General features: G+C 36.7%; 1 protein-coding gene across 1 annotated transcript in view; it reads right to left on the bottom strand.

The window, feature by feature from the left end:
• The window catches only part of USH2A (usherin), a gene marked incomplete at its 5' end in the record, with an annotated part of 385,998 nt that overhangs the window by 210,910 nt on the left and 157,052 nt on the right, over positions 1 to 18,036 (bottom strand). Inside the window, 2 exons of the mRNA XM_082300920.1 lie at positions 9,832 to 9,993; positions 12,322 to 12,435. Of these exons, the coding sequence (XP_082157046.1) occupies positions 9,832 to 9,993; positions 12,322 to 12,435 (276 nt within the window). The remainder of the gene's footprint in view (positions 1 to 9,831; positions 9,994 to 12,321; positions 12,436 to 18,036) is intronic.

Genomic DNA, 18,036 nt, shown 5'->3' with positions numbered 1-18,036 from the left:
ATATTCCTTTGTCCTGCATGCAAATATTTGAAACTATTTTCTAGCTCTAATTACCATTTGTTTATTTTGCCTCGATCTCTGCCACACAACTTCTTTTCATATTTAAGCCAAGACTTGTACCTCTTTTTTATGGTAACATTTCTTATTTATTAATCTTCGTATCTATTCAGTGTATCTCACTTGATTTTTAGTTTTACTTGACAAGTTTTCTCTGCTCTTTTTCTCTGCCTGTAAGCATAGGAGAAAGATTTAAATTGTGCGTGTATTTTAATTCCCAGTAGAATTTAACAGCTTAAAAATTGTTATGTGACACTGCAATGTTGATATTAAATCCCAAGAGTCATACCTCAAAACATTCAAAACACATTAGTCAAAATGTTTAATCTAACTTATTCTTGAGCTGATGAAAAGGCTAGCATTCCAGCTCAGAATATTTAAAAATTGTTGTCAATTGGATTCAATTTTGTTTCCTGATCAGAATAAAAATTACTAACACTATTGAAATTAAGTGATCATAAATAGGTCCAAAGTTGAAGTTAATATGAAATTCAGCTTTCAAAAGGAAGCTACTGACGTACTGCATCAACATGGGTTACTTTCCATTATTGATAATTTCCTTAATTCTCAGAATTTCTCCTAGAATAGACTGAAAATGTTGCTTATGCATCCTCTGTGTGAACTCCCCCTGTCTAGCCAATGATCCTGGGTGGGTGAGCAATGAGGACCCAGAATCTCCTAATACACCAGATCCTGTGGTCACCTCTGAGCAACCTTATGTAGCTATAAACACACCCAGACATGCAAAAAAAAGAAATCAAGACATGCAGAGTGTAAACGTGACTTAAATGTACCTCTGAAATCAAGGAACCTGGTATGTCCAAAGCAGGCAACACAGAAGTTACAACTTTTACCATCCACCTTCCTATTCATCTTAAGACCCCAAGCCTAAGCCTTACTTAAGGCAGACTAATCTGATGTTCTTCTTATGTGTTTAGCTTTATGTTTGTTGAAATATTTTTTCCCACTACTTAATTTCCTGGTAACACATCACTTTAATGTGTCACTCTATTTATACAACAAAAACCATGGAAATTAAAGAAAGAAAAAAAAAGGGAGAAATCCCCAGCAGCTTTCAGAGTCCAACTACAATTTATGTAAAATCCTTCAATCAGAAATAAATTGTTGTAAAAAGACATTTTCCATGGAAGACCACTGAAAAACATGATGGAGTTCAGTACTGACTTAAAAAGGCTATTAAGCTGTATGTAAACAATTTAAGCAATCAGTAACCTAAGCTAGATTTCTGGCAGTGATACCAGAAGAGGAAGTATCCTGGAATGCCTCCCATGCTTTTTGGGACAAAATCCTGTATTTCATATGTTTCCACTAAAACTAAGAGGATAGAGAAACAGATTTTGAAAATACATGAATACTCCAATCATACAAACCACCAAATATGTTTAAAATCAAACTTACATCCAACTATTTTATGGCCTGATAACACACAGTCTTGTATTCTTCACACACAAGAAAAGACTTGTGAAAGATGGAAAATACTCAGAAAAGTCTGAACTTACATTAACTGGTGAAGTATTTTAGAAATGCAACTTCTAAGGAAGTTTCCCAGACTTATTGTAATTATAAGTCCTAAACACATGCAAAAATCAAAGATTCCCCTTTCCATAATTTTTTCTCATTACAGCTTTCTGTTTTATTCAGTAAATAAAATGCTGAAAATATTTCATTAATGGTAAATGACTCAATACCCTCATGGCCATGCATTTAGCAAAACCAAGGGAAACCCAGTTGGGAATCATCTAGAAGTTCTGCTGTGGCATCACCTGCCTGTACATTGTCATCATTTGTCAATATTCCACTATTGTTAAAGGAATGTTGGGACATACCAGGTATAGAGAGAAGGGTCTGTGCCTAGCACTAGCCAAAGAGGAACACATGTACTGCCCTGTCAAATTATCACAGCTGATAAACCAGCACACTTTGTAATGCAGAAGTGTGGAATAAAATATCTCTTTCCAACTAAATATTAGCAGTTCAGGAGACCAACTGTTCTTAAATTAATAAGGAGAACTATGAGTATCTTTTCCAGGGCATAAGGAAAAGCTCAGAGAGAAGTTTCATTATGCAGCTGGAAATATTAAGAAGGCTGCCCCATTCTATCCAAGCCTATTAAGTTATGGGTAAGTGAGGTGTGTCCTTATAAATGGATACCTAGAGATTCAAACAGAAGCAGCAGGTTAGGCCTTAGTCCACCTGTGCAAGAAGTATCATATCTTTATTTACCTGAGTCCAGCATTACTTGAAACTAAGCATAAATCATTTATCAAGCATCTAAGAATGATCCTGGAAAAATCAAATAAAATCATCTAGAAAAGTGGAGATGTTTTTCTTGATCTATAAATATTTATAATTTCAATATAAAATCTTGCACAGTTTCTGATGTTTTCTAAAGCACTTAATGAAAGTGTGACTTGATGAAATCTTGTTTTAAACAATAAGCTTATGTGTCTGTTTTATCAGAAAAATTAAAATCTGAACAGAACCCACCATTTTGCCATACCAGCTTCAGGCAAACCCCAGTTGCCAGGCATACTGCTGAAAACAAGATCCCACAGAAAGCACTTCAGGCTACAAGCACAACATGGCCAAGAAAGCATATCCTAGTTCTTCCAAATCTTCAGAGTTCTCACAATGTTTAATAACAAGCAGTGGTCACCATGAGACAACAGCTCACAAAGACAAACTATGACACTTGATGTGAAGCTGTCACTGGCGAAAGAAAAATGCAGAGAAACAGATTAGCCCTTCAGAAAAATCCAAGAGCAAAGCAGACAACATTTGGCCATTTTACTCAAGAGAGGTTCACACACACAACATTACAACAACCTGATCTCAAAAAGTAGCAAAATAAGAATTTGCTATCTAACTGCAAAGAGGATATCTTGGAGAAGACCTACAGATCCACATGCCAGTGCAGAGCACCTACAAGGCAATCATATGTGGACGTTAAGAAGTAAGCTCTGCTGATGAATAAAAAACGAAGAAAAAAAGGCTGTAAGGCTGTAAATTCACATTTTACAAATTGAACTCAATGAACTCTTGATTTAAATGTGTCCTTCTCGGGAGACACTGTCTTCTGAAGAAATCTCAGCATCTTTAAATCTGCTTACCAACCTACATATATTGAAGGAGAAAACACAGAACAAAAAGCTTACATATGTCTAATTCTGACAAATATTTTGAAGTAATATCACAGGACAAAATAATCTGGGAATTTTACATTTTTTAAGAGCTTTATTTCTTACCATGGAATTTAGACAAGCCATTAAATCAATGCTTTTCTTCTCTTTGTTTAGAAAACAGTGCCCATAGCCAAAATAATTCTTATGTGCCAAAAGGGAAAGCATAGAAAAAATACCTCCCTGTTCTACAGCTATCAGCTCTGAAGAAGCTATTTTGCTCCAGTTCACTTTGGTACACACAGAAGATTGGAAGGTCCCAATCACTCTCATTTCATAATTTGTGTTGCATTTTAATTTTTAGAAAGTGGTACTCAAGTAACCTGAGAGCTCAGCAATTCCAGCAGGGTTAGCGTGAGTTCTCTCCTGGCTTGCTGTGTTACCCAAATCTGATCAAAGGACAAGGACTCCAGAAGCTTGTCCAGCTGTGGTTTTATAATGACACCATTAGGTTTTGCTCTATAATCAAGGTCCCTAAAAGTCTGTGTAGCTTCAGGCTTAATATCTGCGACAAGGTTAACTGAAATCTGCAGCAAGGATAACTACTTTAGCAGATTGTATCAGCAGGAAATATTTAAACACTATTTAAAAGGATTTTAAATAAGCAGATTTTATTTAACACTGCACTAATGCACTGCAATAGAAAATGATACAACAGAGCTGCTACAAATAAACATAATGCTTTTACCCTTCCCCTGCCTCCCTCCCCTCTGAATTCCCCAGATCAGTATTATTAAGTCCAACGAGTGCACCAGATCTTTCTGTCTGAATTTGAAATACCGGAACGCCAGGCTCAGACAGCCCATTTGCCCTTTGGTTTGGTGCCTGCTGAATCTGCATTCTGGTCTGTGGAATTAATTACGGTAGCACCGGTCACCGGCAATGTCAGCGCTGCCACTTCAGGTGCATCAAATGTGCCTGCTTACATGCCTACAACTCGTAGAGGAAGGCAGCTCCTCCTGTAAGGCTGGTGTACCCTGCCCTCTAGTGCCAGGTGCACCTCTAGATGTTCACTTAAATGCATAAATGGGCCAGAATAAAGCCTGGAGAAGCAGGCATTCTTCATATGCCATCCTGTATGACTTATCAGCTAGATATGTTGCTAAACCAAATATAAGGGGTCAGCCTGGCACTGTTGCATAGTAATGCAAGACCCTAAAATAAGGGTGAGACACTGGGCCAAGTCTCATTGGGTCACATGCAAGATGTTTCAGACAACCAATTCTACCTACAAAGAAGCAAAGACTAACTTTTATTGCTCACCATGGTGTTAAAGAAGTCTCTGCTTCACAAAAAAAAAAAAAAAAAGAGAAATTGTGACATTCAGGGTTATAATATAAATCTAGTACTAACATTGTATTTGATGGCAAACAACTCTTTCCAAAACCTGTAGTGGAAGAACAGACTGAGCACATCTGGTAATTTTAAGTATTTCACTGCCACCTGGAAGATGGGAAATAAACTCATACCAGAGGACTACAGAATTTTTCTATTGTTTGTCCTTTAAGGCAAAAGCTGCCTGTCATCTTTGAGCAGGACCCAAAACAAAGGAATGCAAATCCTTAGGGTTGGAAGTTGTTGTTCTTAAACACGGCTACGGCTGAAAAATATGAAAAGTAACCACAAGAACAACATCTTAAACATAAGATAGTAAGGATTTTCTTCTCAGTGGTTCAACTTCTTGCAGTGTGATACATCTCACTGCAATTATCTTCTACAGACAATTCTGTGGATTTTCTTGCTCAAATTGTTTCACTTGGCAATCAGTGCAATACTGATATTACGATGGATTCTGCTTTTATTATCATGAACTCTCATTTAAAACAAGCCGTATTCATGTGGCATAAAGGACCAAAAACTTTGCCAAGTTTTCTGCAAAATGTAGTTATTGCACATGGCTGCGCATGATGTGTACTGTAATCACTACTGGGTTAGAGCAACATAAAAAATACAGGTACTAATTTGGGATTCTCCCATTTTTAAAGTTCAGATATGTTAAGCCCTGATTGAACAGATGTCAAACATCTGTCTCTTCCTCACAGAAAAACAAGGCTCCTGTTCTAACCCGGTTTTGTAGGATCAGCCTTTCCTCACTCAGGTCAAATAACAATTTGAATAAGCTAAAGCTTAGTTCATGCTCTTGGAAAAAATATTGTGAAGACAGCTCTTTCTCACCTTTTCCAAGGCTCTCCTTAATATTTTGCCCAGAAACCTGGTACAAAGTACTCTGTCACATTTTTTTATAAACTCTTGGACATGCAATTTAGGATAACTCTATACTCATTTAACTCAGTTGAGGATCTGCCCTTGTAACACAGCTGACACGATCTCTTTCCTGAAAAACTGGAAACGCTGCTTTCAGGCTGGCAGAGAAAAATAAGTTTCATACAGCTGAGTCTTAATAAGAATATCTTCCTTTTAAAGATTCATGATGAGAACCATTAGATTCTGCTAGGAAAATTATACGAACACAATCTGTTAACATGTCAAGCACCTAGTGCTGCAGAAAATGCAGACACACATCCTCAATGCCAAGCTCAGAGCAAAGATAGATTCATACTTTTTTGTCTTGTTTTGTTTTCTAAACCTTCCACAAAGTAATTCCCCTTTGTAAACATGTTAGACAATGAACACCATTTCTCAGTCCATCAAATTCTCAGCTTTTAAGAATATAGGAATATTTTGCTCTAACCTTTTTTCTCAAGTTTCTTCACATCAGTAAGGTTCCCCACAGAAAAAAAAAAAAAAAAAAAAAAAAAAACAAAAAAACAAACAACTGGGCATGTGGGTCACATCTGCATTTTTCAGACCACCTTTCTGCTATTGGTACTGGCACCACCAGCTCAGGCCACTGCAGTCTAGTACTTTTCAGGATGAAACCCACACTGTTGCCCCTTTCATCTAAGGCAGGTAGAAAATTTCTGAGACTAAATTAAACAAAAGAGAAGAAAAGAAGGGATACCTTGCATACACTTAAAAATATCTTTAAAATAATTACATTAAGAAATTTCCAGATTTCAAAGTAGAAGCTTCAGTTTTTTCTCTGAGTGTTTGGATGAGAAGAATATTTTCCTGTTCCCAGGGAAAATCCACTGCCTTTTTAAGTTCAATATGTTAAGAGCTCTGAAGATCACTGTACAAGCTCCTCCAACTCCTCACAGCTGCTAATCATCTACAGCACAGTAAGGTCTGAAGGTTTGGGGAGCAGAACCCTACTGCAACTACTCTCCTGAGCTGCAGATGTTGGCCTTGGTTACAGGAGCTTCTGCACTCACACACAGAGGAACTGAAAGCATAAATACAGGGGCATGGATTCACACAGCCCAAGTTTCACCTGGGATCTGGGACTATTTCCTCTGGGCTCATCTATTGGAGACATGAGGCTTTCACTGGAATATAGAATGTGAAATACAACCCAGATTGCATGGAGAAGCAGAACATATACCACATAAAGCAAATGCATGAAGGTGGGAAACAGAAAAATCACAGACAGTTAATACAGGTGTTGTGCTAGACAGGCTGGCTTCATTTCAGTGTTTTATTACTCACAACACAGAAACCAAACTTGTCAATATGGGGGAAATATTTAAAGGCACTAATGGATGATGGATGCCTAATGGATCTTCTTTTCCAATGTGGTAAAGTGTACATTTGCCATATGTGCTTTTAAAGGGTTTCCTTTTTAATTACAGCTCAACCCCTAGAGGAAACAAACACTTGAATTTCCATGAAAATCAATGAGTATTTCAAGCCCTGAACAACTGTCAAGATCAGAAATTAAACTAACAATATATTTGCTATTATGGTGTTGAGAAAACATATCCCTCCTCAAGTTCTGGATTGATTAGTATGGGCTTAAGCTGAAGCACTTTCCATGGTCTGAAATGAAAGTCAGTGAAGTACTAATTTTTAAACAGAATTTATATCTTCTTAAAAAGAAAGGTTTAGAAAACCATCACATTTCACAAAATACAGCACTTCAAAAACACAGAAAGAATCTATGACTTTCTGGTATAGACTACTGGGCAGGAACTAAGTCATATAGCTACTAAATTAAGAAAATAATTTTGGTCAGTAAATAGGAAGCAGATGTCAGAGACAATGAACTTTGTCTCTCTGTTTAGGGTCAATAGTATATGATGTTGTGGCAATAAGTTACCAACATCACTAGCACAAATGCTGGAAACAAAAGGATAATGATATGGAAAAAGCCAAAACGTATATAACATAATAGTCTAAAGCCAAAAGCTGCAGCTTTTCAACACAAAACTGTTGCCCTTGGGGAACAACAAAAAAAAGAAGATTATGTTATACCTTCTCTAAATCAAACCTACAAAGTGGAAAATCTTGGGCTCTGAAAGGAAGCAAAATCAGGTCAAATTAAAGACACAGGCAGATCTTAGCAAGATCTTGAATAAACCTGGTTCACAAGGACTGGGATTTCTAGTGACCCAAATCCCAGCCTACTGGTTCACATCACCACTTCTCCCTCAGGCAGAGGGAGAAACTGGCAGCTACATAAAATGGATCCAAAGCAAACAGACTGATCTCCACACCACGTACATAATGGCAGGCAACAGTGGCTCTTGTGGTGAACAGCGCATGGTAACATGATCTGATCCACCAGCCCTCTCTTGAATGAGTAAGATTTACTCTTTTCTTTAGATCCATATCTGCCTAAAAATTATTTGAAATCAAAGTCATTAAATGCTCAATAGGACCAAAAAATATAAAAATTTATACTAAAGTATAAATAAATAATTTCTACATAAAAGCAACAAGAGCTTCTCTAGGAAACTTATGAACAAGATGAGATTTCATCTCACTACTACTAGCTGAATGTATTCTGACATATCACTCAAGATTTAAGGGTAGAATCCTTATGTTTTTCTATCTTTTCAAAGAAGAATTACAAAAGCCACTTGACCGTAATTTCTATCAATAAGCTTCATTTTGGCTGTAATTCAGACTACACTCGGACATGAATCTAAAACCAGCCAACCAAAATATATTATGGTGAACACTTCCTCAAATGTTTTACATCGCTTGCCCATTTACAACCAGGCTGCAGATGAACATTTCAGTAAAGTGATGAACCTATGATGAACTTTCAGTAATGATTTTAGTAAGATTGGAAGCACAACTATTTGCACTTCAAAATTTTTAAGAACAGTGCTATGATACAGCAATGAGAGATTAATGGAAATCTTGCAAAAAAAAGACAAATGGCGCTGCAAGAATACCAGAAAACTGGGGAGATGGGGGAGAAATTAATTGAACCTACACTTTTGATAAATATTTATTTTTTGCAGAAGAAAAATGCGCACTAGTTTGAGCTGTCATTATGCTAACCTATATCCTATTTTTCATATTATTAGTAATACATAATGTGGTAGTTTATATTCAAAAATAAAACCAGAATGTATATACCTCATGTATTTATCCAGAAATACACTAAGGTTACTATGGTTACGAAAAATCCATTACCTTTGAATACAGAATGAAAAAGTTTGACTTAAAGTGTGCACTATTTATTATAGCGATCATCAACAGCCTTCAGGAGGTTCTCTAACTGGATTCATTTTTCAGTGTCAAAACTGACCCACCACACCAGTACCTTATGGCCTGCGCGAGGCAAAGAAATTTGAACTATATGAATTTTTAAATATGTTTTATACTGACTCAAGATGCAGAAATGGCTTTGAATTTTAAGGCCTCACATTAAAAAGAAAGTAGGGTTTTGGTACCCCTTTTCCCCTGAGTTGTCCAATACAAAATGCTTTATTTTCACTTGTACCTACCAACACATGTAGGTTCTGATGGGTCCACAATAGTCCTTATGCTGTGGCATGACACTTCTAGCTCCATATTTTCTTGTTGGGTTTTTTTGGTTGTTTGGGGTTTTTTTAGTTTGTTTTTGTTGTTTGTGGGTTTTTTTAATTATTATTTTTGTTGTTGTTTGCATAATATCTGAATATGTAATTTGGATAATTCATTAAATGACATCAATTGCATTAAAATAGAAAGTCAGATTACCACACTTCACTGTATTGCCCAATAACAGACACTTAACTTCAATGTAATAGTTTAAGAGCACTGATATAATTTGGCTACTGGCACACGGCACAACCATTATCAGGAGAAAATAGATTATTTGTTTCTACTTTTAATAAATGAATTAAACAGAGGCTTCAGGTAAGCAATGTGGTATCTCTCTAATTAACAATATTTAAGGAAGGCAGTAAGAAAAACTACTAAATCTGTACATGTCTTCAACAGTTTGCAGTTAACTTGCTTTGACAGCTGCATGGTATGAGATCAAAATGTTATAAAACCATTAAAAAGATGACTCAGATCCTGTGAAAGAAGCACACCATCCATGGTGACGTTAATGTCTATGAGTCCCAAAAAAAGGTGAGGTGTTTTAAAATATGAAACCCATCAGGGTTTAAAGTGCATCCAACCAATTTTAGAATTGTTTTTCATTCCTCTGAAATAAGAAGGGGTCAATCACACAATTATTCATAGCAACCATGAGATACCCATCTGACATGCTACCGAGCAGAGAACTCACCTTTTACAACATACTTAGTTCCATTTCCAGAGTAAATTGGTATTCCATTCATATATAAAGTATATTGTGTAATAATACCATTTGGTGTTTTGGGTGGACTCCAACTCATCAGCAGGAACGTGGGAAAGGATATTGCTGTGGGTGATTGCACATCTTCAGGGGCTGGTGAAAAAATGTATAAAGTTATACTACATTGTCTTTCCACATATAATAAAGAGTTTCAATGAGAGGCTACTTACCAGACTGATTTTTGGCAAAGCTGGAATTTCAGACGAGACTTTATGTCTGCAACATATCAGAACTTTGAGAAGTCTCCTACATTATCTAGCCAAACAGAAACTTCTATGAAATATGGCAATATACTCTTTGCTTTTAAGAGAATAATTATGCTTCTATAATTGTATCTTTGCAGCTTGATAACACTGAGCAAGGTGAGGGGTACAGGATTTTAGTGCAGTCCTTTTTTTAATACAAATTATTTTCTCTTCTTTCATGGTTTTTATTCCTAACTACAAAATGATCATCCTAATCACCAATGCAGGTGATCTGTTCCTAGGCACTGCCCCTTATTACAAATTTTTCATAATCCAATACACTTAGTAATGTTTGTTTAATGTAGATTTTATGTATACAACATACTGGAAGTTGGCAATGGATAATAATTTAAGAGTCAAGTTCTTTCACTGTTCCACTGAGTTACACCTTAGAAACACAAGGAATCCCAGTGAATATCGCAAGGGGAGCAGAGCTGAGGCCTTAGTCTGGGAGAAATATCTTGTAATTTACAAGCTCTGTGCTAGCAATTTAAAACAATAACTAGCAGTGCCTGGCAATGTGAAAACAATATAAAGTAATGAATGTTTCAATAGGGAAACAGGGATAGCTGGAGGGTGTGATATGGTGTCTCTCTTCTGTATCACCAATTTATTGTTACTAAGAGCAGGCAACAAGAGCATCCAAAAATAGAAATTCCACACATTGACTTTTTGTTCAATTCTTCTGAGGGATAAAACACATGTTCCCCATGGCTTTATTCAATCTCTGGGAAAAAAAAAAAAAATCTACTCTTGCCTAAACCATTCCTTTATGACAGGTAAGCATTTCTGCTTTATTCACTAAGCTGAGAAAATAGGACATAATTTATTTTTAATTGCTATGTCACAGCATAAAGAAATACACAAATACTGAAATAATGGGTTTCATGTTTATATCACAGGGTCCATTAACTATTTGGCTGTCAGAGGCTGCACCCTTTCATGGAGAATGCCACTGGACAATCTCAGTCAGTTTATCTTAAACATCCAAGAAGCAAAAATTGGATTTTGATTTGATTGGTGCTGCTGGCAGTTACTAACGTGGTCACACCGAAACTCTGTTCTAGCAATGTTAGACTGCAATCTTCAGCACTGTCCTCATCAAGACAACACCTTGCACAACAACCTGCTTTGGCAGCAGTTCAACACTTCAGCATCCTTTTAACTATTATGGCTATAATTCACATGACTTCATGCCAAAATCTTATTTTCTTTATAGGCACTGTATTAAAACCTAGTTTACATGAGAAGATAAAACAAAGAACTGTGGGAGGGAGGGAGTTTTGAAAACTACTTTGCATCATGGAAGATTAACTACTGTCCAATAAATATATGTCAAAGTCTTCATTAGTCTGCTGGTGTAGATTTGGAGTAACTGATTATTTTAACTGGATTAATATGGCTTTGGGATGACAGAACTGGGAGATGTGAACTTTATGTTTAATTGAGAATGAAGTTAGATATGTCACTGATATTTTTGGGACATTTTTCCTAGTAATTGATGTGCATTACATATCAGCCTAGACTCTAAAGTCAGAACTGAATGCACTTTTTCTTTCTTTGTGCCCTAGTTCTTAATGTAAGCACAGGAAGCATTAATTTACACTCACAACCTTTAAGTTTGAGCACAACAACATGTAAATGTGTTTAGAGAAAAAAAAGGGAAAATCTGAACAGCAATTAATAAAGAACTCAATTGGCATTTGGCAGTTTCATCACACTGAAATAATTGTTGCCTATTGCTGGTGTTTAGTGGTTAAAAGAAACCATGGAAATCAACCATTTGATTCTCAATTTCATACTCTGCCATACAATCAATTCTTTTTAGTCAGACTGTCTCTAGATTTACTTCTGAGCCATAGTAAAATGAGGAAGCTTTCATTAATCTTTCAGATGCTTCATATTAATGACAAGGCTCTTGCATGAACAATGTAACAGCAATTAAAAAGGCCATTAATCTGCATTACAGCTATTAAAGATGCATGTCATTAAAGGGTATGGAGTTTGATTCATTTTCGCACCCCCCAAAAAATGGAGCAATTATGGTCTGGCAATGCACTTTGTCATCAAATTAGGTTGGGGTTTTCCAGCAAATGGCTTTGCAGCGTTTAGCTCTTCTCCTGTTTTATTATTCATGACTGAAATGTGGAAGTCAAGACCTTTGAAATTACTTTACCTTCTTGTGGAGTGGAGATGTTCAATGCATGCAAGCTCTCAGTACAGCCAGCCAAAGTGCAAGCAGTTAGGGTTACAGCATAGTTTGTGAAGGGATGCAAGCCCGTCAGTACACCTGCAACACAAGAAAGCAAGGTGTTAGCATGTACAGGGTACAGACTGATTACATGCAGACACACACAGAGGGAAAAGAAACTTTTCTGTTACGGGCTCCCACTGTTACAGGTGAAAATAAAAACTATTTAAGGTTTCATTGCTATCATCCATGACTTAAATTTTACAAAATAATTTAAGAGCAAGTGATATTTTATTTCATTTTCAGTACTAAAGATGCACCTGTGTTTCTTCAGTTAGGCTCATTGAAACAGATATTACTTCAAAACTGAGGTGTATATTTTAATGCAACAATGACAATGAAGGAGTATTTTTCTTAATCCCTGTCTCAAAGTTTTTTTCAGTTATTCATTCTGTTTTTCCAAGGAATTTTCACTGCCTCCCAGGACAAGTTTTTTTTAATGCCTCCTCTCCAACGATGTCCCTAGTCATCCATGAACTGAAATCTCTTTTTTTATGAAACATCCCATTAGTCTTCCATTCAGTGGCAGCATACAGACCATACATTTGCTATACTACTACAGTAATATAATCCAGGTGACAGTACCCAAGGGTTTACAAGAAGAAAAGATCAGGAGCCTTATTCCATTTCAGGTTCTGCTTTATGTTAGTGAAGAGAAGTTACTAAATTCTCACATGTCCATCAGCTCCTTGTTAAAACAAATACACCAAATCACTGCTTACCACTTCAGGAAGTTTCTCAACATTTTGAACTATGAGATACAGAAGGATTACAAGGGGAAAAATTTAGTTTAGAGTCATTTTTAGAAACATCAGCAGTTCCCATTTTAAAGTAGGTCCAACAATAAAGTAATACAGAATCTAAATTCAGAAGTAATTAAAAGAAGGCCAATTCATGCCAAGTTTTATTTCAAATCATGTTCTCACATTGACTCTCACAGCTCTAGCAAAATCAATGTGGTGTTTTATTAAAAAAATAAACTTTATAGCAAATCATGTTATTTAAAAACTGTCCAACACCTGGATTTTGCAAATCAGCTTGAAAAAAAACCCAGCACATCAAAGAACCCTAATTTCTGGCCAGCTGTCCCACAGTACAAATAGTCTGAAAATCCCTTCAGCATTACATGTACACAAACAGGTAGACAAAATTAGTCCTTATTATTGCTCTTCACTGGGTTACTACACTAACAGAATGCAATATAACTGCACTGCATTAAAAAAGTATTTTTTCCTCATGTAAGCCCTTTATAATCACAAAAAGGGCATGGAGAATTTGATGTTGGAAATTAATAGCTACAGAAAAAATATATTATTTTCTGAGTAGAACCATCAGTCTGTACATGTTTACATTGTGTTTAGTAATAGATGTGTTCACATGGAAAATAGGAGATTAGCTTTCACTGAATTAGCAACGTTTATGCCTTTTCTTGCAATCAATCAAAAAACTTCAAAGGTTGGTGTAACAATGATCTTTCTATTTGAATTCTCTGGGGTGCACTTCTCCTCATACAAATGGAGAGATATTCAGAAGTAATCACTTTTACTTCAGAGTAGTGCTAAACTAAAACCAGTTGACCAGCATCTGCTTGCTCTGGTTATAGTTTTGATTTTGCAAATCCCCAGTTAACAGTGGAGAGCTGTACTGACATCCAATATAAGTGTGACAGGAAAGAAGAAGAATGCTGTGTTGGTCACCACCAAAGAAATGTCCCTGTAATCTTCCTGTGATGGAAGGAAAATATTTTTAAGAGCCATCAAAAAGACATAAAATAGGAAATAATATTTTCATAGAATGGTCTGGGTTGAAAGGGACCATAAAGACCATCTGCCTCCAACCCCATTCAGCCTGGCCTTGAACACTTCCAGGGATGGGGCATCCATAGCTTCTCTGGGCAACCTGTTCCAGTGCTTCACCATGCCCACAGTATCTTCCCAATATCTGATCTAAATCTAACCTCTTTCAGATTAAAGCCATTACCCTTTGTCCTTTCACTACATTCCCTTGTAAGAAGTCCCTTTTCAGCTTTCTTGTATGGCCCCCCCTTCAGGCATTACTATGCCTGTAAAGTATTGGAATTATTGGAATCTACACTACATTATTCAACACAGAAATTCCATTAGTCAAAACACCATCTTTTTTTTGTACATGACAGTACTTCCACTTATTTCCAGATCTTAGAGCATTAAACACAGGAAACTATAGAAGGTGCTTTGGGAATTACCTTCCACAAGCAAACACAAGCAGGAACCAAATCCTCTAACTGTGACATTTTCAAGTTCCTGGTCAAGAGGTGCATGGCATTGCATATATGCCATCTCTTCACTCTGCTGTGCTTTAGGAAGCAATTTAGTTTGACTTGTACATTTAGCACTTGTAGCACTTGTTTCTTATGAAGCAGTGAATTAATGCTCCTTGCATTTCCTCATGGAAGACATTCTGTAGGGTTACCAGTGGCTTCAAGCACTGAGAGCTGCAGAATATCACACATATCCAAAAAGATGCCAGGACATGTAGAAGGTTTCGACTGGGCTGTTTGGTTTACTTATGATGAAGTAGGAAGGTTTTATACGAAGCACCTGTAGCACAACAGACTTCCCATTGCATAGGTACGTTTGTGAAAGGCTGAGAGAATTTGCATGAAAAAGAAAAAGCAAACAAACTCTTTTGCTACAGGAGGTTTATGTTAAAAAATTCATTCAGCAAAGGCAGCAACTTAAAGAATTTTTTTTTCATTTCTTAATTAATGTTTTTCCTTTATGTGTACTCTTGCACTATTTTTTTTTTAAACAAAGAAACAGATGTGCATAGGTAGGCAATAGAAAGTGCACAGATTTTATTTACATACTTCAGCAAACTACTTTTTTCTCAGCTGCCATCCTATCTGTTTGGCCAGCATCCACTGTAATCTGTTCTCCTTCATTATGTTAATCTGTGGGCGGAAAGATTTCTGTCATCTTCAAATCGCTTGTACAGCAATGGTAAACACCTTGGCCTGTCTGTAATTGGACAGGTGTCTGCATTGGTGTCACCCAGCTTTTAATTCAATTAAAGAACTGGCTGCTCTGCTCTCATTACCCACTCATTTCCTCTGCACTTTCAGTCAGTCAGTGAAATTTACACTCAGCACCTGACTACGTTGAAATACAAAGTCAGCAGTACCATAGCAAAGATCATCACTGATACACGTGAATTAATTTAAAGAATAGCAAAATAAATTTTGCAGTAAAAAATAGCCTATGATCAAATGAAGTTGGCTGACAGCTTTAAACAAACTTTCCCTAACTCCTCAATTATCACACTCTCAGGCTGGCATCTTTTGTCTATATCCAGTAATTGCTGATCTGATAAGAGTCCATCAGGCTTTCCAAGACGGGGTGCTAACAAAGCAAAATTTGGTCACACTTGCATGTATTCTATTGATGCTAACAGGAGAGAGGTGGATGAATTGTCACTGTGATCAGGAGATAGGATTAGAGACATGATCAATATTTAAGAAGAGGGTCAGCCTCACACATTTGGGATATGAGTCCCGTGCATTCAATCTGCCACTACAGAGCAGCTGAATCCACCTAGACTCAAAATTTACATCACAGACTGCATTTGAAGCCTTAAAATCCACATGGGCAAGTGGAGATGCTAAATCATTTTAACACACCACTCCTATCTGCCCAAAGAACCTCCAGAAATAAATTAAAGTTCTAACACAGACATTTTGACACAGTGACCCCATGAAACTGAATAATGTCATTTGTTAAATATGAATGTAAAGTTAACAGTCTAAAAGAGTGATCTGGAATCACACCTAGAACATTAAGCCCACTTTATATGCAAAACTAGTATTTAATTCTCTATACTTTTATTTAAATGGTCTTTAATTATTTGCAATATTGAAAGTCAAGGTTTAGAGTTGTGCAAGAGAGAAAACGCTACGCTCACTCCAGCAGATGAGGGATAACAACATGGATATGGGCAATAGCAAAGGGGTCAACAATGAATTTACGGTAAAATGGGTGTGTGGACTAGTCAGAGTTAGTTGCATCTTTATGTCCATTCATTGTTCTAATGCATACAGTATATAAGAAGATTAGATATCCAGCTTTTTTTCCCTTCACTTCTCCATAAAGCAGGCATTTCTTTTGTTCAGTACTGTCAAAGGGAGGTCTCGTACATTTAGGCAACACAGCCATATTCCACAGCATTCTGGCAGATTTTGAGTGGAAAACTAGTACTTCTCATCAACAACGAAAGAAAATGGTTTACCTCTACAGTATGAGGGCTAATACTCTGTTCACAAAATCTGAAAAATAGATTCCAAGGCAATTACAGTATTATAGCAACTTTCCCAGCCAGTTAAAAGAGTTTTATGAAACAACTGCTTCACTGTTGCAATCTGTCATCCTGCTGCTTCATGAAGTTGTTTCAAGAATTCACCAGGTCTTCAGAGATGAAAGGACACACCTGCTTACAGCAAGTTATGGACCTTTTACTCTGAAGAATGGATTGATGATACAAATATAGATCGAGGTGAGGTTTTAAAAATATATTTAGTGATGGAGCCCTCCCGTATAAGCAAGACCATTCACCTACATGCACAACTCACCCCCAAAAAAAGCTATTTAATCTTACAGATGTAACAAAGACGTTCTTTTCCTGACTTCCATAAAAACTGCACTCAGCTAAATGGTGAAAGACGACTATTTTGCAAAACTAGTTCAACCTTTTCCTTTAACAAGTAAATTTACTAATTTCAATCATAACCAGGCATTACTTTGCATATGAAGCCTGAAAACTCTGCTGCTGAACGCTAAGGTTCTGAACAGAGCTCACCACAAAAATTCCATTTGTTTCATGAGCTGAGTGTATTTTTTTGCCAAAGGGACATTTCTTTTCCTGATTTTTCATGGTTTCCTCCCCAACATGCTATTTCATGATGACCTATTTCAAAATACACCTACTGCAAGTGATACAACACTTGTCCTTTAGATTTACCTTAATTCTTGTCTAAGCTTTAAAAACAAAAATTACCAAATCTCCCCTCCCCAAACCCAGACTATTTAGCTAACTTGAATGCCCGAGGTCATACAGCATCTGTCCAACAAAGTCACTTGTGTGTCGAGATGCATCATTGCCACAGTACACTTAATCACAGTCCACTGATCAGAAAGGGAAGTCCTCAACTGACTTTGTTTTTGACAGATTGTAGCAAAAACTGTTTAAGTACATGTGTCTTCCACATATGCATTTCTGAATCAAAAGCCTGTGCACATCAATCTGTCGTGTACATCTGCATTTTTAAGGCATCTTTCTAAGTCATAAAATAAAGAACTACTCAACACAGAGGCACCTATTCCAACTCTTCAGCTTATAAGAACAAACAAAAATTTTACTTTAGTTATTGCATTTAGGTGGCTTGGAAGACCCCTTTTATCCCCAACAGATATATTTCATAACAAACCATACACAAGCTCCACTGGCTTTGAAGATGCAATTCAGGTTGCAGTGGTTCAAGGAAACCTGTTACATTCCCCATAGCACAGGGCAACTCTCTAGCTGCTTCAGTTTGCAGAAAACCTTAACCCAACAGTGCAATTTTGCACCAAGAGTAAATTAACCACAAGCATTGGTTTTGTAATATCT

Source organism: Coloeus monedula (assembly GCF_965178545.1).
Source record: "Coloeus monedula genome assembly, chromosome: 2".
NCBI lineage: Eukaryota > Metazoa > Chordata > Aves > Passeriformes > Corvidae > Coloeus > Coloeus monedula.
The sequence above is the reverse complement of the archived record's forward strand: the minus strand, read 5'-3'. Positions and strand labels throughout refer to the sequence as shown.